At 48.7% G+C, this 23,213-nt stretch overlaps 1 protein-coding gene and 1 non-coding gene across 4 annotated transcripts in view; one reads left to right on the top strand and one right to left on the bottom strand.

Annotated features, from left to right (window-relative positions):
* Galnt10 (polypeptide N-acetylgalactosaminyltransferase 10) overlaps positions 1-23,213 on the bottom strand; it is a 229,412-nt gene that overhangs the window by 25,570 nt on the left and 180,629 nt on the right. For 2 of the 3 annotated variants that reach the window (XR_007109090.1, XM_047555527.1), the window contains exons 5-7: positions 22,166-22,351; positions 15,341-15,524; positions 10,263-10,380 (exon numbers count right to left, since the gene is read on the bottom strand). Coding sequence is in view for 2 of the 3 variants with exons in the window: in XM_047555527.1 (XP_047411483.1) it covers positions 10,263-10,380; positions 15,341-15,524; positions 22,166-22,351 (488 nt within the window). In the remaining variant the exon portion in view is untranslated. The remainder of the gene's footprint in view (positions 1-10,262; positions 10,381-15,340; positions 15,525-22,165; positions 22,352-23,213) is intronic. The other variant, XM_047555528.1, reaches the window with a different exon arrangement.
* Positions 17,569-17,642, top strand: Trnaa-cgc (transfer RNA alanine (anticodon CGC)). Its single transcript has one exon. It is a non-coding gene; the product is annotated as a tRNA-Ala (tRNA).

Below are 23,213 nucleotides of genomic sequence, written 5' to 3'. Positions count from 1 at the left end.
AGTTGCCAGTACTGAGGTCTAATCCAATCCAAGCTCTTAAGCAAATTTCATATGGGTGGAAGCCTCAGTTTCCTCATCTGTAAAATGGGAAAAACGACCTCCTAAGGTGGTGCGGCTGAATCGAGGCCCTGGGGAAGTGCAGAGGACACTGTGAGCTCTCCGCATGGGTCACCTGGACACACGGCAGCTGGTGTGGGCACTGCATGCACCCCACACAATTCCCCAGAAAAGAAACTCAGAGTATTTAGAATGTATTCATTTTGAACAAGAAGATCTTATTTCCAAGAAGTCTCACTGGCATGAAATGACCTCAGCCATGCTAGTTTTTGATATTTATAATAGTTACTAGATACTGTTAGGAATAAAAAAAGAGTAGAAAAGAACAATTTTATTTTAGTCTTAAAACCAATTTTAATTAACATCTAAATTATATATTATTTTTATGCAATATGGTTTCCAGATGTAAATTCAGCTATAAATTAATAATTAAATATTTGACTATTTTGCTGGACACTGTGACATATGCCTATAATCCCAGTAATTTGGGAAGTGGAGGCAGGAGGATTACAAGTTCAAGGTCAGCCTAACAGTCTCAAAATATAAAATAAAAAGGGCCGGGGAGATAGCTCAGTGGTAAAGGGCCCTTGGGTTCAGTCCCAGTAATGAAAAACAATGGACTATTTTAACATTCTCCCTGCTTATAGTTAACCAGCCTCAGCAAAGCGGGTGTTTGCCTTACATTAGGCTGGCTCCTATTTGGAAATGTGGCATCTTACAGCAGCCCAGCAAGAAGGCACCATCTAAATGAGGCCCACTAAAATCAAGTGCCTGCCCCAGGCTTCCTCAGCTCAGAAGAGCAGAGTCCAGAATGAAACCTGGGCGGGTTTCCCAAAACCAGGCAGATCTGAGGTCTCCAGCGAGCCTGTGCGCTCCCCATTTAATGTTCCTCGGGCGGGTCCTAACCCATCCTGGTCTTCCTCAGAGGCCTCTAGCGGCTCTTGGGTTGCCTGCAGAACACAGCAATCACCCTTGGCTTGCAATCAAGGGCCTCTGTCCCAGTTCCTGTCACCTCCTATCCTCATTGCACCCCGGCACTACGTGAGGATGAGAATCGGCTGCCCGACGCTCAGTTCTCTGACTCGGGTGCACATGTGCTTTTCTTCCCATCAATGTCACGGCCCAGTACAAACATCAATGAACTCATTCATCCAGGCACACACGACCCTGGTCATTAATCAGCTTGCTTTAAAACTCCATTGGAAGAAATGGAACAGAAATCAGCTGCCAAGGATGGATCCAATGATACAGAACCTTGAAAGCTGGAAGGTGCTGGAACCTGTTGGCCAACCTGCCAAACAACCTGCCCATTTCCACTGTCATTGCACACCCAAGCCTACGCATCTTCTCTGTACCAGACCCCACCTATTCTTTACAGTGTGGGGGAGCATCAGAAGAACCCAGAGGGCTTGTAAAACACAGATGGCCGGGCAGCCTGGGTACAGCCCGGTCACTTCTACCAATGCTACAAGTTCTCAGGTGCTGCTAACGCTGCTTGTCAGGAACCATACTTGAGCATCACTGTGTACTGTAATAGTGAGTCTCCCTCAGGTGAATGTGTCTGACAGCTCACATGATACCTCCTGACTGTCCTGTGAATTTGGGATTATTAGTGTCCCTTTGTAGATGAGGACACAAAGCTCAGGCAAAGGTCTCACTGAGAGTCTGTTCCAGAGCTGGGCTGGGAGCCAAGGCCTCCACCTCTGTCTTGCCAGACTCAAAGTTCTTTCCACTCCTGTCTTCCTGCGACCACAGTGTGATTACAAAAACCGCAACAATGACAGCTACCGTTCATTGATGGTTTGTTTTGTTCCAGGCTCTAAGCTAAACTCACTTTTGACTTAGTATCATGCTCAGGCTGCACTATGAAGTAAGGACTATTCAATCCCCATTTTACAGATGAATTAAGTCATTTTCTCAAGCTACTGGAGAAATTAGGACATTAATGAGGAGTGTAATTAATAGATTTATTACTTTCCCTCAGACTTAGACTGAGGCTAGGTGATTGGAAGTCAGCTGTACTAAATTATACTAGGAAAGTATGATCCTCATCAATAATTGAGACGTACAGGAATAATCACACCAAATCATCTTGCTAAAGAACCATTAGTACGAAAAAAAACTTACATTCTTATGCTCATTTCACTAGAACCCAGGCCCACAGACTTAGTCCCCTGCTGTCCTGCCTCTTTACCTAATGTGAGGGTTAGGATCTACAGCTACCATTGATCACATGCTTCCCCTTTGTCCAGCTCCAGGCCACATAAATATATTATTTAGTTCTTGAAACACTCTTTGAAGAAACTATTATTACCATTTTTAGCATTGAAGAGCTGCAACATGAAGAGCCTAGTGTGTGGTTAGGAAGTTCTGTAGCGAAGATGATCCTTGGGCCTTTGAGCTGTTTCCCTGGAGGCGCAGGGGAGAGCCACACTCCCACAGATGGACACTCATGGAATTTCAGAAGGCTGGCCGGGAGTCAGGAGCAGAGTGCCACACATCCCTGTTCCCAGGAGACAGCTCCCTGGGATGAAAGGGTGCACTCAGCAGAGCGTGTTTCCAGCGTCCTCAGACACCCCAGGAAGCAAGGAGGCCACCAGGTTCCTGGCAGTGGTGCTGCAGCTGGCTGGAGAAGCAGACCCCTGGCAGAGGCTGGTGTCAAGGACACGGGAATGCACGGCCATACAGGTGCCAAGAGGGTGGCCAGATGGCCCTCTCCCACCAGGGCTGCCTTTGGAAATCATTTCCTCCTCCTGTGCAGCAACTTAAGGGCTCCTCAGAGCTGGTCCTGACCTTAGAGCCCTGCCTGACAGCGGCCTCTCAAGACTGGACGCACCTTTTCTGTTTCTCCCACCAGGTGGAAGGAGATGTGCCCAGACACCTGCCACCTTCTGGCTGGGAGACCCTGGCCCAGTCACCTAGCCGCTCTGAGCATCAGGTCGCAGTATCACCTGTGAGCAGCTTCTGGGTGTGCTGCCTCTCTATTTCACTTCATTCTCTTGAAACACTAGGGTTTTGCAGCCGCCCCCGCCCCTGTGCTGGAAATTGAACCAGGGGCTCTCTGCTACTGAACTACTTCCTCTGTCCTTTTTATTTTTTATTTTGAGACAGGGTCTTGCTAAGTTGCCCAGGTTGGCCTCCAACTTAAGATCCTTCTGCCTCAGCCTCTCCAGTTGCTGGGATCATAGGTGTGCAGCTGTAAACCTCACGGCTAATGCTGTTGAGTTTTATGGGAGAAAAGTCTGAGACCTTTGTCGTGATTATTTTCACTTTGTGTCTGCTGGAGGTGGTCTAGGACCGGGCTACCTTTTTGGTGACCATATCAGTGTCAAACCAGGCAGACCCCACTTACTCCTAGGCTTCGGCCTCTATGGTTTTCCCTCTAGAACAAGCTTTAGGGACCTTCCTGACTTCTGTCCCTCCCTCTTGAACACTCAGGTGGTTTTCCATCACTCTCACCCACCCCTGCTCCATGACCTGGACCTGTCCCCATCTTTCCAAGGACAGTGGGGCGCCCGTCCCCTATAGCAGACCTCGCAGCCCACGCTTAGTGGGCCTGGCCTTCCCTGGGAGACTTCTCTGCCACGCCCTGTCGGTGGCCTGACTTCTGGGGACTCTCATCCCTGAGCTTGCAAATGGCCCAAACCATGCAGTGGAATGTATGTGAGGAGGGGTGGCCAGGAACCAGACATTTTCCTTTGTGGTTATAAAACTTCCTGCCTTTTTTCCTGATCACGGAAGTGATAAACAGTTATTATGAACACGCGCAGTGTTTCAGAAGCACATCGGGTGGACAGGGACAGCCCTCTTACCCCTGTTGGTCACTAGGGACAAGAAGCCTGTAAGCACGTGGGTCCTTTTTGGAAGTGATCTCACCTAGGTCTCAGTTTGCGCACCTCTAAAGTGGGGAGGGTGGAGAGCGAAAGTGCTGCCTCAGGAGGAAGAAGGACGCAGTAACGTGGGGCGGCGGGTAACAGGGAGGAGAGGGAGAGCTTGGGGTTGGGTGGAAACAGACTCTGAGCCGTGCTAGGTGCGTGCAGACACAGGACCAGCGTTGGCATGGTCCCTAAGGGCACGTGGGAGGCTCTCGGGGCTGACATTCTGTTTCTTTCATTTTTAAATTTGTTCTTTCTAGAGATACATGGCAGGGTCTATTTTGACATATTATACATACACAGAATAAATATAACTTGCTCCAATTAGGATCCCATTCTTGTGGTTGTATGAGACGTGGAGTTACATTGGCTGTGTATTCATATACAAGGATGGGAAAGATGCATCCAATTCATTCTCCAGTCTTTTCTATTCCGATCCCCCTCCCTTCCCTTCATTCCCCCTTGTCTAGTCCAATGAACTTCTAATCTTCCCCTTCCTTGTGGTGGGTTAGCATCAGCATACTACAGTGACGTAGCCACTTCAATGTTTATAGCAGCTCAATTCCCAAAAGCTAAACTATGGAACCAACAGATGAATGGATAAAGAAGCTGTGGTATATATACATGACAGAATATTACTCAGCCATAAAGGAGGATGAAATTTTGGCATTTGCTGGTAAATGGATGGAATGGGAGACTATCATGCTAAGTGAAATAAGCCAATCCCCAAACACCAAAGGTTGAATGTTCTCTCTGATGTTCTATTTCTTGATCTGAGGACTGGTCATGTGGATGTATTCATTTTAAAAATTAATGGACTATATACTTGATATTTTGAGCAACTTTCTATATGTATATTGTGCTTCAGTAAAATTTTACATACACACACAAAAAATGGTACAGGGTTAGGCACAGGTCCCCACACATTACTGAGGGTAAGTGCTCAAGAAACATTGGTTGGTCTAAGGATATTCTAAGGTTTTCCTTTGCATTTGTCAAATGGCTAAAAACAGCCATTTGACAAATTATCTATTTATTTTTGCAGAATGGGGGATCAACCCTGGCCCGTGGTGCTACATGCCCAGACCTTTGTCATGAATCATATTGTGTATGTGCATATGTATGCACATACACACACACTAGTTTGCAGTCATCTTTTTAAAACTTAATTTTGGAGGCATCTAACTTCTTTTATGTAATATTCCATCCTTTATATGTGCTCTAACATATTTATCCATGAAGGAAATGTAAACACATTTTTAGCAATGATTTTAATTTAGTATATGCTAGAGGTCTTTTTTTGATCTCACCCAATTGTAAGTAATATTTCAGCAAAGAGCTCCTACCTAGTTCTTTGCTTACCTATGTGTTGTCTTTCTTGGAATTTCTGGGCATGAAATTTTAGGTTGAAGAATGTGCTCACTCTGAAATGTAACAGATTTTGCCAAAATGTAATGGATTTCACTACTCACAGAAGATACAACCATTTACATTGCCCAAGACACACATTTTTCTCAGTCTAGTTAGGTGCTATGGCTCTGCTTGGATTCTTTCTCCTGTGTCTTGTAGTTGAATACGTTCTAGTCCTGGCCTCCTGGGGCACAAGGCGCAAGCCCCTTTCTGCTCATCTTGCCGCTGCCCTCTCTAACCCAGACCACCCCTGGACCTGTGAAAGCCACAGCGTCCTACTCTACCCTGTCTCATGGGGGAGGAAGGACCCCATCAAGATGTGAGGGCCAGGGAGGTGGAGTGATTTGCCGGGGCTCTCCAGGTGGATGGAGAAGACGAGAGACAAGAGGCCAGGGCCCTGTCTTCCTGCTGAACGCCTTGCCCACAAGGCAGCATCACCCAAGATGGTACGGGGGGCGGGCAGTGCAAGGTTTATGAGTTGGAAGTGATGTCACAGACAGTCATGGAGTCCTCCACTCTGATGGCTTGTATCATGATTTTTTGACTTTACAATATGCAAAAGTGAGAAAACTTTAGGTGAAACCTTACTTTGAATTTTGATTTTTTTCTCAGTCTAGCGATATATGCTAGGCTTCTCTCTCATGGGGCTGGACAGAGGCAGGGAACTGCTGCTCCCACATAGCCACATGGTCACTAGGGAAAGGACCTCCAGTGTGCTGTGCTGCTCAGCTGGGGTGGTAGGGAGGTTAGTGGTTTTCAATGTATTTCTGAGTTATATTTTTGGTTTACAATGGCTTTATCAGGATGAAACCCCACTGTAAGCCCAGGAGCATCTGTATTTAAAACAGCTGCATGAGTCAGAGACTGGGGTGTAGAGGTGGAGGAGAACACCCCTGCCTCCAGGGAGCCCAGAGTCCAGCAGGGAGAGGAAGATCTTGAGGTTGGTAAAAACGGGGTATCCTGAGCCAGGCTGGGTGCATGCAGATGGGAGGACCGACTTTGGGATGGTCCCTAAGCTACAAGGAAACTACTCATATGAGCTGCGACTAAGGTAAGGTGCCTTAGGAAGAGGGAACGGTGGAGGACAGTCCTGTGAGGTAGACATCTGTGGCTTGCCCCTTCTGAGCATGGCACCTGGGCTTTCCACCCAGGGAGGCCAGGCTACCGAGTTCCATGCTCATCCAACCACTAGAACTGGGAAGAGTCTAACCTCTAACCTCTGAGTGGGGGAACTTTGACCGTGTGACCTCACCTTTGGGAAACCAAAGCTCTGCTGGGTCAGAGATGGAGGGGGACGGAAAGAGAAAGAGCCGCTGGCTCTTCTAGAAATCCCAGAACCTTTAGGACATATTTTCTGGAGTTTTTCCATCAGGAGAAACAGGTTGGTCTAGAATCAGAGCCAAAGTATTAATCTATCAGTCCCGATGACAAATATTGATTTACCTTAATTTCTGAAAATACGCTTGTGTCGTTTAGGCCAGTTTCTTTACTCTTTCACCAGGAAGAGGGAGCTGAGCGGAGATTAATTGGAGGGAGTTTGGCCCTTGGTAGATGCCTGGTTCTGGCTGAAAATGAAGATGGTTTCGCGGGGAGCTGCTGCAGATGGCTGGGCTCTCCGGGTCCCTCTGCCTCGGCAGGCCTCCGCAGGGCCGGGACACAATGCTCTGGCACATGCGGTGTTCTCAGAGCCAGGAGAGACAGTGCCAAGGGAGAAGAGTCCCTTCCAGACCTCGGAGCCTCTCATTTCCCCTCGAGAGTGACAGACATAATTGGATCAAATGGGAACGCGAGCCAGCCTTCTTCCCTCTCCTGGACCAGAGACTTCCAATATGGCTTCATTACCCAGCCTTTGTAAATAAACCATGTGGAGAAAAATGCCATTTGTTCTGCCATGATTGCCTGATGAGCAACATTAGATGGGTCTTTGAAACACACAGAATGAAAGCGTTTGGGGTTTAGACATTCCTTTGTGCACACCTTTTGCTTTTTGCTTTTCTCCATAGCCCTCTATAGTTTCTGAAAGGGGGGCTTCTAGACCAAAGAGCTAGATGGGAGCTGGGAGCTGGGAGCTGGTTCTGGCCAGTGGCACAACTGCTCTGAGTATTTAATCACCAAGTACTTATTAAGCGCTTTTCCACGCCAGGCAATCCTTCAGGGATGGGGGATACAGCCGGGAGTGAAACACAAGCTGACCTACCCTACTGCAGTTCAATCCTGATAAGAACTCACGACTCAAATGTGCCCATTTCTGGGTACTAATGTAGAAGCATGCCTAATGGATCAATATTTAATAGACAATTTGGGCAACTGTGCAGTTCAAACTATTTTGGGTGTAATTTCACTGTATCTGGTTTTGTTACTTCTGATGTGTCATTTTCTTTTTCTTTTTTCTTTTTTTTTTTTTTTTTGATGATTGAACCCAGGGTGCTTTGCCACTGAACTACATCCCCAGCCTTTTTTATTTTTTATTCTGAGACAGGGTCTTGCTAAGTTGCTTAGAGCCTTACTAAATTGCTGAGGCTGGGCTGTGATTCTCCTGCCTCAGCCTCCTGAGCCACCATGCCCAGAGGAATGTGATATTTGGAAAGTTAGATTGCATGGGTCAGGGATATTAAATAAATGACCTTTGTGCCAACCTCACCAAGCCCACACCTGTGGCCCTGGATACAGCCTCAGAGTACATATCAATGTTCAATGCAGCAGTCCTACCAATGCTCCAGAGTTGGCTAGGAGACAAAAGTGATCTGGTATTTCTGACTTAGATTGTTACTAATTCAATTTGCTAAGAGACTGCAGAATATCCAAGCAAATAGGAATAATCCCAAGAAGAGAAACAACTGAGAAGAAAGGGCAAGCAACAGCAGCCACTTTCTTAGGCTCCTTTCCCTCTCAGTGGCTTTCCTTTGATGTTTCCACAAACACAGCTGGTTAGAGCTTTGGATCAGGCAGGCCTAGGTTCAGGCCCAGTTTAGCTACTTCTGACTGTGTGGTCTGAACCCTCCGCATCCCCCTGTGAAGTGGGTGCAATTCAGGCTGTCGTGAGGATGAAATGGGCTAGGATGTGCAAAGGGCCTGCACATTATCCTGTTAGGTGGAAACTCGGCTGTCACACACCACAGTGGCTGCACATTGCTTATGGCTGGCATCTGACTGGTTGGTGCTTGTGCCATCAGAGCTGATAAATGTGTTGGATGTCACACCTGGATATTAGCATTTGTTTTATTTCAGGGGGTGCTGCTATCCTCAAGGGAGACAGCTTCAGAACTCTGGAGGTTAAAGCAGACACAGACTACCTTTCAAACCAGAATAACATTTCAGCCGCATTCTAGGTCACTGTTTTCCTGCTGATAAAGGAGGATTGCAAGTTCAAAGCCAGCCTCAGTAATTTAGCAAGACTCTAAGCAACTTAGTGAGATCCTGTCTCAAAATAAAAAATAAAAAGGGCTGGAATGTGGTTCAGCGGTGAAGTGTCCCTGGGATTAATCTCCTGTGCAAAAATAATTATGTTCCCCAGTTCTGACTGGCTCAACCAGCATCACAGGTAATATTATATTATAGGTTGATGATGACAATAACCTTTAGGATATTTATTAAAAGCACCCAACGAACATCATCTAACTTAATCCTATCAACAACCCATCAGACTTAAAAGCATCACTAAACTCATTTTATGGAACCAGAAACTGAGGCCCAGTGAGGTGGATTCCTTGTGCAGGATCACATAGCTGGTAGGAAGTGGCCGAGCTAGGATCTGATCTTGGCCATCTGCTGCTAGCCCTTTGCCCGACTCTCGGGGAGGGGGCATCAGGGTTGTGTGTTCACAGGTGTCAGCTCAGTAATGTCGCTGGCCATCCTTGTGGGCTGGGGATCTGCCTTACTCAGGTTCTGAACATGCTGGAAGATGGTGGACCACAAGGGCACAGGGCAAGCTAACCTTCCTCTCACAGGGCTTAGCCTTCTTCACCTGATAATGCAAAGGAACCCCACAAATAAAGGGGAGAATGTGCACTCACATTTGAGTAGTTAACTAGATACTAGTTAACTAGAAACTCCTTTACTACCATTGTCAAAAGTTTCTACAGCCCATGGGCTGATTAAACAGGTTATAGTAAATATTCATTGCACCCTTAACAATGTCTACCAATTATTAATCACTGGCCATGCTCCCGTGTTGTAGGCTAAGCACTGTCTAGACATTTGCTCATTTGATCTTCACAGTAGCTCTGTGAGATTGGTAGTGTCACTATTCTTTTACTTCAGATGAGGAAAGAAGGCTTGAAGTCGGACAGTTACCTAGTATTGGAATGGGGATTTGAACTCAGGTCTTCCTGAGTCCTCAATTGGAGCTTTTATCCTCAGGCCTCTATGTCAAACTCCTGCAGTAACAGATACAAAAGAGAGAACTGAGAGGGGTGACCTAGTGGCTATCGTTGAACCTGTGAGGACACACACTCACTCTCAGAGCAGAGCAGTCCTCTATGGCCTATGCATCTTGTGGCCTTCCTTCCCCACTGTGGGCTGCTGGACGTGCCATCTTGGCTGGAAGGGAGACTCATCTTACTCCAGCACGTTTTTGCAGTGCTAGGGACTGAACCCAGGGCCTTGTGCTCACAAGGCAAGCACTCTACCAACTGAGCTAAATCCCCAGCCCTTATTCCGACATCTTAAGAAGAGATGTAAGGCAAATACCAGCAAGACCAGTCTTTGGCCTGAGGGTGCCCCCGCAGCAACCCCACCCTTGTCCCACACATGCAGACACAGTGGCCCACTGACTCCTGACATCTTTGCCTGAGGAGCAAAGGGACTACAGAACCCTGCGAACCCCGAGTCTTCCCAGGCTCAGACTCCAGGCAGGCAGCCTGCCAGGCCCAGGACCAAGGAGTGGTGGCACCGGGAAGCGGCTTGTGAGCGCCGGCTCACCTTGAAGGAGATCTCATACTGCTCTCCTCCCCAGATCTCCAAGCCGGGGTCGTACCCGCCCAGCTCCCAGAACCACTTCCGGTCCACGGCGAATAGCCCACCGGCCATCACGGGAGACCTGTCAAAGGAAGAGAAGGTGGCGTGAGGATGCACATGTCCTGGCCGCTCCCCAGGGATGGTGTTCTGGGCTGCTCCTGGGACACAGTTGCGTCCACCTGCGGCTTCAAGGTCCTTTGGGGGAGGGGCACCAGGCTTTCCTATTTCTTGGCCCTTCGAAAATGCTGCATTTTAACCAAGTGGATCAAAATTCCCTCACACAATTAACACCTGAGAATGCCTGTGGAATGAAATCCCAGTAGTACCTTCCCACGGCCTCGCAGCTGCTTGATAGATACAAATATCAAATCTATGTATCCAGTCCTCCTCCGAGTTAAACGGTCTGAATCAGGTCTCCAAGCCTGTCTGTGCTGCGACCCTCCTAGAGGATGAAAAAATATAGAGCTTGCTGTGCCCTCGCTAGGCCTTCTGAAGCCACCCTGGGGCTGGCACCTAGGCACCTGCTTCTCTGATGGCTGCTGTGCAGCTAGCCTGGCACAGACACTGGTGGTGCGTATGGAAGCCATGTCTCTGTTCTTTCAGTTAAACCAGGAGGCAAGATGAGCTCCATCCTTTTGATCCCCCACTGGTTTATCTGCTGGTCCTGGAGGGGTACAGAGGTAAGTTACTGTCCTTCAGGGGAAGCCAGTGCATGGGGCAGCCACCTCAGGACTGAAGGATCCAGAACATGGGTGGAGTGGAGTAAGGGCCTCTGGGAGGAGCAGACCAGAGCACCACAGGAGCATGAGGGGAGTGTTCTGCTTCCCTCCTGCTTCTGGGGCTGAGTAGGGCAGGGGAGGGCAAAGATGGGCACTCAGAGGAGGTGGCCTTTGAGTGAGTCTGGACAAGGGAGAAAAGGCAAGGGAAGACACCGAGGATGAAGAAATGACATCAGCAGGGCACAGAGGTGACAAATCGAGGGGCACCCAGGGGAACAGGGAGTCAGCCTGCACCATGCTGAGAGGACGCTCTGTTGCTGGCCAGCACCCCGCCAGCGGTCCTCACACAGGGCCAGCACCTGGTAGGACCAGTGTTTGCTGTGTGACCATATATTGGAGGGTGGCTGTGTCCCTGTCTGGTTCCACTGGAAGACTCTAGACCTTCAAACCAGAACATTTCGGCAGCAGCCCCCACTCGCCTGCCTGGCTGCGGGAACGGTCAGCTGGTGGGCAGTGGGCCTTACTTAACCCTCCTGGGGCAATCCTCCCGCAGCAGGTGGGCCTTTCCAGCACAGGAGGGGCCTCCTTTAAATGGGATGCCCTTGACTGCTTACTGAGGGCTCGCATACGCCAGGTGCTCTGGCTAACTTACTAACAACACAAACCCACTCCTCACGAGGCAGGCCTCCTTACTGTCACCTGCATTCCGCACGCGCGGAACTGGAGCAGAAAGGCGACTGCTCCTAGGTGGTGCTGCTGGGACCCGACCCTCTTATCACCGCAGTGTAGTCCACACCCTTCACCACCATGATATGCGGCCTCCAGTGAGGGAGAACCTTGGAGAAACAGGTGGTAGTGAAAAGGAAAGGGGACCAGGATTGTTGAACCCTCCCTCCAATTCTGCTGTCCTTAACCTGCTGTGTCCCTGAGGTCAAAGGTCTAACATTAAACCTGTTGCTGCCCAGGACAGCAGCCACTGGCCACAGGTGACTGAGCACTTGGAATGTGGTCTGAATGGAGATGTGCTGTGAGTGTAAGTCACCCATGGAATTTCCAGGTTTGGAGACAAGATACAGAACCTGTCACGTCATTTTAGCATTACTTGCAGGTTAAAATAATACTTCAAATATACTGGTTTAAATAAACCATATTTTTCAAATTTATTTTGCTTTTTTTTTTTCATTTTCGTGGTGCTGGGGATGGAACCAGGGGTTCTCACATGCCCTTTTCTTTATCTTTGTTTTGTTTTAAATGCGGCTACTAGGAAATTTTTAAAATGATATATGTATATTGGACAGAGCGATGGAACCTCTTGCAGTCTGATCCCCTCCCCACACCATGGAGGGACAGCTCACTTCCTGTCTCACACTGCAAGTACATTTTTAAAAGTATCCAGTGCTGCAGGAACAGAAGGTGTCCTTTGTGTCCACTCCCCTGTCTTCTGAAGGGTGTGGGGTTTTGGGTTGCTTGGCTGGAGAGTAAACGTACAGCCTGGACAGGCAGAGACTGTTCCTGACTTTGGGCTTCATAGGAAATCAGACCCAAGACTGCACTTGGAAACCAGCCTAGACTGGAGCTAGTGACAGAGGCCAAGGCGGTGTGCGGAAGGAAGGAGATTAGCCTCAAGGCATTTTGGATGCTCCAGGCTTTGCCTCGGGAGGGAAGCCTTTCCTCCTGGCCTGCTCCATTTCCTGTCTGTTCAGCAATAATAACAACAACAATTCTGAGTGTCTAGCGCTTGCCACTCACTTTACTGGCATTATCTCCAGCTCCCACAAAGCTCTGCTACTAGCCTCCTCCTCAGATGGAGAAATTTGAAATTCAGGAATGCTACACAGCTGCCCATGGGCCTGCGGCGAGTAGGCGGATGAGCTGTGATTCAAACTGGGGTCTGCCAGGAAGCCCGAGTCTTTCACCAGTTACACCGCCGCCGTGCCTGTGGACCTTCCACTCGCTGGCACCACAGGGAGGTGTGCAGATGACCAGATTCCTCTTGGGACTGCTCTCTGGGGTTCTGTCCAAGTGCAGTTCAGAAGAAGGCTCCTGAGTGAACCCACGGACACGAAGGATGGAGAGCCCTGAGAAAGCATCCGGGCCAGCGGCTCTCTAACCCGGCCACATCAGTGACTCAGGAGCTTTAACAAACAGTGACGCCTGCACCCCACTCCAGAATGAGGGCGGCCTGGGCATTTTAACAAGTTCCCTAGGTGATGCCAACATGCAGCCAGGGTTGGGAGGCACTGCTCCAATGTCCAGAGGAGGAGACTGAGGCCCTAGAGGACACTAGTCAGGCCCTGTTGCTCGCCAGCTGCATGATGTGAACTCATGGTAACAGGGATGAGGGGCCTATCAGTCTGTTTAGGACAAAGTTTCCTATAATAATAATAACTTTGGTTATCCTGAACATTCCATTTTCTGGGACTGCCCATTCTGACCTCAGCCTCTGATACTATGTCAACTTGGGCAAATCTCATTTCCCCTCTGAATCGCAGGGTCTCAATGGTCAAATGGGGACAATGCTACCTCTACCGAGGATGCTATTGTAAGGACTGTTCACAATAATGTTAGTTGGAATTGCTTTGCCACCTCAGGCCAAATGTTAGTTACTTCTGCTGTTGGTCTCATTCCCCAGGAACGCAGGTCAACCGAGGACTGACTCCGAGCGCGGGGAGACTGGCGCTGACTGCATGATGCCTCTTGGCTAAACCACAGCTCTGGCTAGGAAGGAGCTAATGGCAGCGAGCATGTTTAAGGTGGAGGAGGCCAGACCCACTGAGGAAGCACATGGAATCAGCTCCTGGTTCGTGGTGCTCCATCACCTGGCACCTGCCATTTCCACAAAGAAGCCTGTTGTTCTGACCTCTGAGCCTTTGCTGGGGCTCACAACCCCGGGGGCTCCTATCAGGAACCCTGGAATGCGCTGTGCCTGTGAAGATGGCCGAGCCACCAACAACCCCCTTTCTCAGATGGGGAGAGCAAGGCAGAGAAACAGGGGCCCGAATGTGGCAAGGCAGGTGTGCCCCTGCCCCAAGACAATGTCCTCATGCCCAGAGCCTGGGCAGATGTAACCCTCTGTGGAAAAAGAGACTGTAGATGTGACTCAGGTCAAGGGTCCTGAGATGGGAGAGGATCCTGGTGGGCCCCATGCAATCACCTGGGATCAGTGTCATCACAAGGGCATATCAAGGGTAGGAGGAGAGTCAGGGTCAGAGAAGGAGACGGGAGGATGGAGAGGGAGAAGGGGCGGCAGGGAGGGGAACAGATGTGAAGATGCTGTGCTTCTGGCTCTGAGGACAGTGGGAGGGGCGTGATCCAAGGACTGTGCAGCCTCTGAGGCTGGGAAGGCAGGGAGAGATCCTCCCCAGAGCCTCTGGAAGGAACACAGCCCTGCTGAAACCCTGATTCGGGCCCAGGGAGATTTCTGACCACCAGAACTTCAACTGTCGGTTTTAGCTACTAGGTTTGCAGTGATGTATCACAGTGACTCAGGAAACTAATACGGTAAGGGAGGCTGGCCTCTGGCTTCATGCCCAAGATCTTCCCTAAACCTCTGGCAGGTCAGCCAGGGGAGCTTGACGCAGCTGCAAAGACAGCCAACCTCCTGCTGAAGAAAAGAGCTGGGGTGCCAGGAGGAGCGGCTCAGTTCTCAGGCACGCGCGCCCCAGGCCAGCTCCCTCTCCTGGGCCTCGGACCCTCATCTGGCGGGGTGGAGCTCCTCATCCAAGGCTCCCTCCAGCTGTCACACTCTAGGATGCTGAGTCCAGTCCACCCTGGACCCCTGGTGGGACAGGCTGCTACTGCCCTGACATTTCCAAGGGGGTCAAACAGAAAGAAGGGAAAACTGGCTCCAGGGGCCCACAGACCGGCACTTGCTCTAGCCTCTGCCACTTCTGGCTGTGGGATCTGAGCAAGTTACTTAGACCATGGTGCCCCTGTTTGGAAACTAAGGATACAAATGTTTACCACCTGTGAATGAGGGGTTACGTGGGGTCAGGGAGCACCCTGCTCAGCACTCTGCCTGGCACCTGGGGACGATGACGATGATGATGACAGCTGGGAACAGGCCTGAGGGGAGAGGGCGTGAGCGACTCTACGCACCCCTGCTGGCAGCCCTGGCAAAGTCCACAGAGGCGGCCACGGTGGAGGTGACCAGCTCGGTAGTCCTGAGCTGGGCTCTGTGACATGCCGGGAGTGGGGGATCCTTCTGGTTGGGATGTCTGACACTTGGTGGCTCCTGGGAGGGTGGTGATCCTGAGCGGTGTGTGTGTTGAGAAGCAGCCTTGGGGTCAACCACTGGGATAAGCACGGGTCACTTGTACTTACTCAAATGGGTCACTGGGGTCAGGCTTCTGCAGTTCTGGAGGGATCGGGATCCGCTTGTAGTACATCTCCCAGTCAAAGGCACCCCGCATGGCATCCCCTGCCTGCGTCTCGTATCGAAAGTCATCGTGGTCGATCACATCGATCATTGGGCACACGATGGTCTTGCGGTTTCGAGCGATGCGGTCTGAAGCAGTCAAGAGACGCCCGTTAGTTGAGGCGGGAGCGAAGTGCCTTTCCTACTCTGCTGCTTAGTCTCCGGCTTAACACGTTCCCGGGTGATGTCTCTGACCATTTGAGTTTGAGAACACAGAGAGGAAGCGACAGCGTGGGTTTTTGGCAAGAGGGACCACGAATCTCATTTCGGACTTGCCACCCACAACGGGGTCCTAAACGAGTCACCAATGGCATCTCCAAGGCCCAACGTTCTCCTCTATGGACTGGGGAAGAGACTGACTTCTTGTGGGAGGACCCCCGTTCTGGGCAGCCGGGCTCCCATTCTAAGTCTGGTCTCACCTCAGGGCCCAAAGCAGCCAGGCTTGGCCTGCCCCTCGCGGCAGACTGTCTGCCCCTGACAGCGCACTGGGGCTCCTGGCTGCAGTCAGCAGCAACTGGCCCTCCTCGAGCCAGCTCAGCTCAGGCAGAACTACGGAAGAGTGAAGGACAGTCCCTGCAAGTCATGGCACCCCCAAGGCATGCTACAGTTAGGCCATTTAAGTTTGCAAACGAGGGCCTTGACCTAGGTAGCTTTATGGTGCCTTTCAAGCCTGGAAGAAACTGATTCTCTCCGAGTTATTCTCCGCCTAACCTACCATCAGAGTTCCGGCTTTGGCTTCTCTGCCCTTCACCGTTCCTCCTGCCAGACAGACCTGACTGGAGCCAAGGGGTGTCAGTCAACTGTCCGGGATGATCTGCCAGGAGGGCCAAGTGGGCTTTGGGCCACAAGTCAAATTCAAGACTTGCACTGTGGAGCGCTGCGGGGCCAGAGCAGGCCGACAGCAGCCAGGGCCCACGTTTCATCAAGCTACTGTACATTTTTCTCCCAGGAGAGAAAGCAGCATTTTTGTCTTTTTCAAAGCTGAAGACACAATCAATTCATAGGTGAAGCATGAAATCAATTGTGTGTGCCTGTGTGTGTGTTTATAATGAACAGAAATGAATACTGATTATTGGACTGCATTCCAGGTGCTAAGGAATGCCGTGATAGATGGAATTATTTCAGGAAATGTGCTGGGCTCAGTAGCACATGCCTGTAAACTCAGCAACTCAGGAGGTTCAGGCAGGAGGGTACAAGTTTAAAGTCAGCCTCAGCAATTTAGCAAGACCCTAGGCAACTTAGCAAGACCCTGTCTCAAAATAAAAGATAAAAAGGGCTGGGGGTGTGGTTCAGAGGTTAAGCATCCCTAGGTTCAATCCCCAGTATAAAAAAAAATTCAGGAAATGTATTTCAGCCCTACTGTGTGGCCCTGTGCAATTCTGTATTGGGTTGAGATGTCCAATGTGTTTCTAACTGTGACTCATGGTTAAAAAAATGTTTGAGGCTGGGGTTGTGGCTGTGTGGTAGAGCACTTGCCTCACATGTGTAAGGCATTGGGTTCAGTTCTCAGCACTGCATTAAATAAATGAATAAAATAAAGGTCCATCAACAACTAAAAATAATATTTAAAAAAAAAGTTTGAGAAATACTGTTTTTGGCAGCTGTACCTCCAAAGACAGAGTGCCAGATGTACCCAGGGTGTGTTTAAAAAAGTCCCCGTGCCTACCTGCATCCCATTTAGAATTTGGGGTTGGCTTGGCTCTGCTCTCTGGAGATTTTCTCTCCCTCCCTGTCTTTTGTGGTCAGTGCCGGGGAACCAAACCCAGAGCCTTAGACATGCTAGGCGAGCACTCTACACTGAGCCACAGCCTCAGACCCCTCCCCTGAGGATTTTTAATCCTCAAAAAACTTTTTAATCCTTAAAAAACTGATCCAGGGAAAAATCTAGAGAAGGGCCTCCTTTCTTAATTACTCATGGCCACTCAGGATACTTTGTGTCCCAGGAGAGTTGGGGTTGAGGACACAGTACCCCACTGGCTGCTGACTGACTGTGGGTGGCATCAAGCCAAGGACCTCAGAAGGTCACATTCTGTGCATTATGCTCACCTGCCAAGGGAATGACCAGGTTTAAATCCTGTTTTGTACACAGCATCCATTCATGTTTAAAACACTAGAAAAACTAAGTATAGGGACTGGGGATGTAGCTCAGTTGGTAGAGTGCTTGCCTCGCAAGCACAAGGCCCTGGGTTCAATCCCCAGCACCGCACACACACACACACACACACACATACACAAAACCCCCCCTCAAAAAAAAAAAAAAAAAAAAAAACACCAAAAACAAAACAAAACAAAAACTAGGTATAGAAGGAACATACCTAAACATTGTAAAAACTACCTCATGCACATACACTACTACCTCATGTACACATGTGACTGCATGACCAATGAGATCCTACAATATGTACAATCAGAAAAATGAGAGATTACACTCCATTAGTATATGATCTATCAAAAGGTATAAATGTATTTTTCTGTCATGTACAACTAAATAGAACAAAAAATTTTCAAAAACCAAAAAACTATATATGGCAAATCCAAGGCTAACATCATTCTAAATGGAGAAATATTGAAAGCATTCCCTCTAAAAACAGAAACAAGACAGGGATGCCCACTTTCACCACTTCTATTCAACATAGTCCTTGAAACCCTAGCCAGAGCAATTAGGCAAAAGAAAGAAATTAAAGGGATACAAATAGGAAAAGAAGAACTCAAACTATCTCTGTTTGCCAAGATCCCATATTTAGAAGACCCAAAAAATCTCCACCAGAAAATTTCTAAAACTTATAAATAAATTCAGCAAAGCAGCAGTATACAAATTTAACACCCAGAAATCAATTGCATTTCTATATTCAATGACAAATCAGCTGAAAGAGAATTTAGGAAAACCATCCCATTCAAAAATAGCCTAAAAAAATGCTCAGGAATCAATCTAACAAAAGAGCTAAAGGACCTCTACGATGAAAACTACAGAATACTAAAGAAAGAACAGAGGGGGTCCTTAGAAGATGGAAAGGCCTCCCATGTTTTTGGATAGGCAGAATTAATATTGTCGAAATGGTCATCCTACCAAAAAACACTATACAGATTCAGTTTCCACCAAAATTTCAATGTCATTCTTAATAGAAATAGAAAAAGCAGTCATGAAATTTATCTTGAAAAATAAGAGGCCCAGAATAGCCAAAGCAATCCTTAGTGAGAAAAGTGAAGCAGGAGGCATCATAATACCTGACCTTAAATTATACTACAGAGCAACAGTAACAAAAACAGCATGGTATTGGCACCAGAACAGGCAAGGAGACCAAAGGAACAGAATAGAAGACACAGAGACAAACCCACAAAAATACAGCTACCTCATACTTGGTAAAGGTGACAAAAACATACATTGGAGAAATAGCCTCTTTAACACATGGTGCTGGGAAATCTGGAAATCCATATGTAGTAGAATGAAATTTAACCCCTGTCTCTCACCCTGCACAAAACTCAACTCAAAGTGGACCAAAGACCTAGAAATTAGACCAGAAACACTGCACCCACTTGAAGAAAATATAGGTCCAACACTAACATATCGGCTCAGGAACTGAATTCCTTAACAAGACTCCTAAAGCACAAGAAGTAAAATCAGTAATCAATAAATGGGATGACATCAGACTAAAAAGCTTCTTCACAGCAAAGGAAACAATCAAGAACATGAAGAGAGAGCCCACAGAATGGGAGAAAATCTTTGTCATCTGTACCTCAGATACAGCATTAATTTCCAGGATAGATAAAGACCTCAAAAAACTTAGTATAAAAAAATAAATAATGCAATCACTAGATGAACAAAAAAAACTGAACAAACACTTCTCAGAAGAAGAAATACAAAGTCATCAAATGTATTAAAAATTTGTTCAACATCTCTAGCAATTAGAGAAATGCAAATTAAAACTACACTGAGATTTCATCTCACTCTAGTCGGAATGGTGATTGTCAAGAATATAAGTAACAATAAATGCTGGTGAGGATGTGGGGAAAAAGGTACATTCATTCATACATTGTTGGGGACTGCAAATTGTTACAACCACACTGGAAAGCAGTATGGAGATTCCTCAGAAAACTAGGAATGGTATCACTATTTGACCCAACTACCCCACTCCTCAGTTTGTTTATTTATTTCCACTCCTTGGTTTATATCCAAAAGATTTAAAATCAGCATACTATAGGGATGCAGCCACATCAATGTTTAAAGAAGCTCAATACACAATAGCTAACCTATGGATCCAACCGAGATGCCCTTCAGCAGATGAATGGATAAACTATGGTACACACAATGGAACATTACTCGGTCATAAAGAAGAATGACTTTATGACATTTGTAGGTAAATGGATGGACCCAGAAGTCTCTGGGTCATGCTAAGTGAAATAAGCCAGTCCCCCCAAAACCAAAGGTCAATGTCTTTCCTCATATATGGAAGCTAATGAGTGGGGAGAGGGGAAGAACAGATATTCAGTAGATTAGACAAAGGGGAATGAAGGGAAGGGAGGAGGAATAGGAAAAGGAAAGACAGTGGAATGAATCAGAAATAATTTTCCTGTGTACTTATATGAATACATCATAGTGAATCCCACCACCATATACATCCATAAGGATGGGGTCTTAACTAGAATAAGATATATTCCACGCTTGTACAATTATATCAAAATGAATTCTACTGTTATGTGTAACTAAAAAGATGCAATTAAAAAAGCAAATCCTGTTTTGTTGCCCATTAGCAGTATTACCTTGGATGAGGAGTTTTGATGCATCTGAGCCTCGGTTTCCTTGTCAACAAGATGGAGGAAGATGTCACCTATCTCATGGGGGTCTTTGAGGAGACCGAGCAAACACTGGAGCCAGGATGCTCAGCACGGCCTCCAGCACGATCAGCACTTGGCCCGCAGTCTGTGACCGGGGTGACCGAGAGATGCCCAGAAGCAGGGGTTGGGAGACTGAGCAGTTCCTTCATTCTCTTTGCCCTTCAATTTCCTCATTTGCAAACTGTGGATAATAATGCCTAGCCTGCCAGCTGTACTGCGTGGCAGGCAAGTTTAAATGTGGATGTGGCCTAAAACGCCAAGGGGCCATCAGCGCCATGATGATGATGACGACGATGATGGAGACGAATGGGAAGGAGGAGGAGAGGGTGACCAACCTCCTGGAGGGGGTTAACCTTCGGGGCGCGGACGTGTCTAATCTCTCAGGAAGACAGTGAGCCATGCATGCAGGTGTTAATGGCTTCACAGACAAAAGCCACGCTGTGCTCTGTCGGCTGCCGATATTAGAGGGAGAGACTTTAAACCGACACTACCGGTTCACATTTCTATTAGGGAAGAAAAAGAGGGGGGGTGTTCTTGCACGCACGTCTGCAGATTATGAAAATGGCCCTCATACATTTCCATAGAAACAGAGTTAAGGGCTATTTAGACCACAGCTCGGCTTGTGCCCCACCACTCATTGTCTTTATGAGCCACAGAATGACCCTACAAATGGGTTGTTCCTTCAGGACCATCAATTAGGCGGTTTATGGCGAAGCTTTTTACTTTTTCACCCTCGTTCAGTGATGAGAGGCAGATGCGGATGGTCTCTTAGTTTAATTACATAAACAGTTTACTAGAAATCCTGGCTTGTATCTCTTTCCTGACCCCATGGGATCCTGGACCCAGGGTCTCAGAGGCACATCATCTAGCACTGAAGCCCCTGCCGATCTGTGTGGGGGATCAATCTGCTGGATTGTCCTGCTCAATGATGTGGCTCTAGATTTTGCTCCTCGACCCCAAAAGGTGGCATTTGGTAACCTCAAGCCTGGTCTGGTGCCAGCAGCACAGCGTCACCCAGGAGCCTTAGAAATGCCCTCGTCAGGCCCCACCCTGGACCACCCAGTCAGAACCCCAGGATGGCTCACTGCTGTCTTAACAGCCCTTCCAGGTGGCTCTGACACTCGCCTGGGCCACTCCTGAGGAGCGCACTTTCTCTCTGGGTTGGTAGCTCCTCCCAGGCCGCTGCAGCCTGGCCCCGGCCCTCACCTGCCTCCCACTCTCCTCGACTACCTCTTCCACATCCTGCTGTCAGCCCACGCTCACTGCCTGGTCTCCAGTCAGCGGTGAGGCAGCCGAAGCCAGATCCCAGACCTCAGGTCTGCTCTGTGGGAGCTCCTGGCTCACACTGCCCTCTGTCTACAGCCCTGTCTTGGCACCTACTAGGAACTCCTAGGAGAGAGAAAATGAACTCAGGAGGCAGTGCAGAACTGTGCAAAAGGACAGCCAGAAAGATGGGGACTTGGACACGGTAGCCCACGGGGACAGCCATCACTCAGTACCTCTGAACTTCAGCCTCCTTACCCACAAGAAGGGGATACTCCAGCCTGGCCTGGCTTTGTGAGGATTAGTCGTGCTTCTCACCTGCCTGGCACAGTGAATGGTCACTATTCTAATATGACATAAAGATGTCTCCTTATAATTTAGGTCTTAATGGGGGATGGCCTTGGCTTGCCTTCTAACAAAATTTAAAGTGATGGGAGAGAAGCAGTCACGCTCCCTCTCCGAGTCTCAGCTCCCCTCCCTGTGAAATGAAGGGAGAGGACTGCATGGTGTTTTAAGGTCCCTTTGAGCTACTTGAGGGCCTGGTGCCTGCTGGGTGTTTTCACATGGACAAGGGGACACTGGCAGTGGACCGGGGCAGGCAGCTCCCTCACTCCAGGCTCCTCCATCCCCCTTACCGAGCAAGGGGGGCAGCCAGTTGACATTGGCTTCACAGTGTGAGTCCAAGAAGGTGATGACGTCCCCAGTTGCTGCCGAGGCCCCCAGCATGCGGGTCCTTATCAGGCCTTCACGTTTCTTGGTTCGGAGAATCCTCACGCTGGGGAAAAGGGCCATGTAGTCCTCCAGTGGCTTCTTCAGGTGCTCTGTGAGGGAGAGGGAGGGCGAGAGGGCTCAGATCAGCGCCTTCTGTGCTCCTCTTACCTGTGTGGCAACGACCCTTCCCGTGTAGACAGAACTTTCTAGAACACCTCCTCGTTGAACCCTTCAGATAGGGCCAAGAAGGGCAGGCATCATCACGTGCAGACTGCAAATGGGGAAACTGAGGCTCACAGCGTCTAGTGCCAGCGCCAGACCTGGAACACAGGTCTTCTGTACCAGGGGACAGGCGTCTGTGACTCAAGCCTGGCGGGGACTTCTTCCCTTATTTTCTAATAACAATACTTTTGACTGTTCCTTAGGAAACTGCCCCTCCCTTCTCAAGGTCACCGACTTGGGTGGGGCCGATCCTGACCCCTAGTTCCCAGGGGGAGGAGCATGTGGCTTGGGCATTCCATTCCTTTGGCCACAGTGATTGGTTTAGGGATGGCCATGTGACCTGAGCTGGTCCAAGTAATGAGTCTCGAGAATGCTTTTCAGAACTATTGAAAAATGACACTGTCTTTTTGCTAGAGTTGCTAAGCCGGTCGGCCATAGTCTCGAGCTGCTGACGTCTTTAGCAAGACGAGGCGATGAGCGGTGAGTGGGGATGATCTGAGTCTAAGGATAGTACGGAAAGAACGCGTCGAGAGATGGAGCTGATGGGGGACAGACCGATGCGAGGTGGGAACACGAGGTTCAGGGAATAATTCTGTAAACTGGGCCCAGCTGCGCTGACCCCACGTGCTTAAAAAGGTTTTAAGAACCCTTTACCTGCAGCCCTGCCTGCCTAAGTCTGCAGAATTTGTTCCACTCCTCAGCAAACTATGGCTAGCTGCAGGAGAAACGGAGGCCCTGAAATGCTGATAA

This window comes from Sciurus carolinensis, chromosome 6, assembly GCF_902686445.1.
Source record: "Sciurus carolinensis chromosome 6, mSciCar1.2, whole genome shotgun sequence".
Taxonomy (NCBI): Eukaryota; Metazoa; Chordata; class Mammalia; order Rodentia; family Sciuridae; genus Sciurus; species Sciurus carolinensis.
This window is presented reverse-complemented; position numbering and strand designations above follow the sequence as displayed.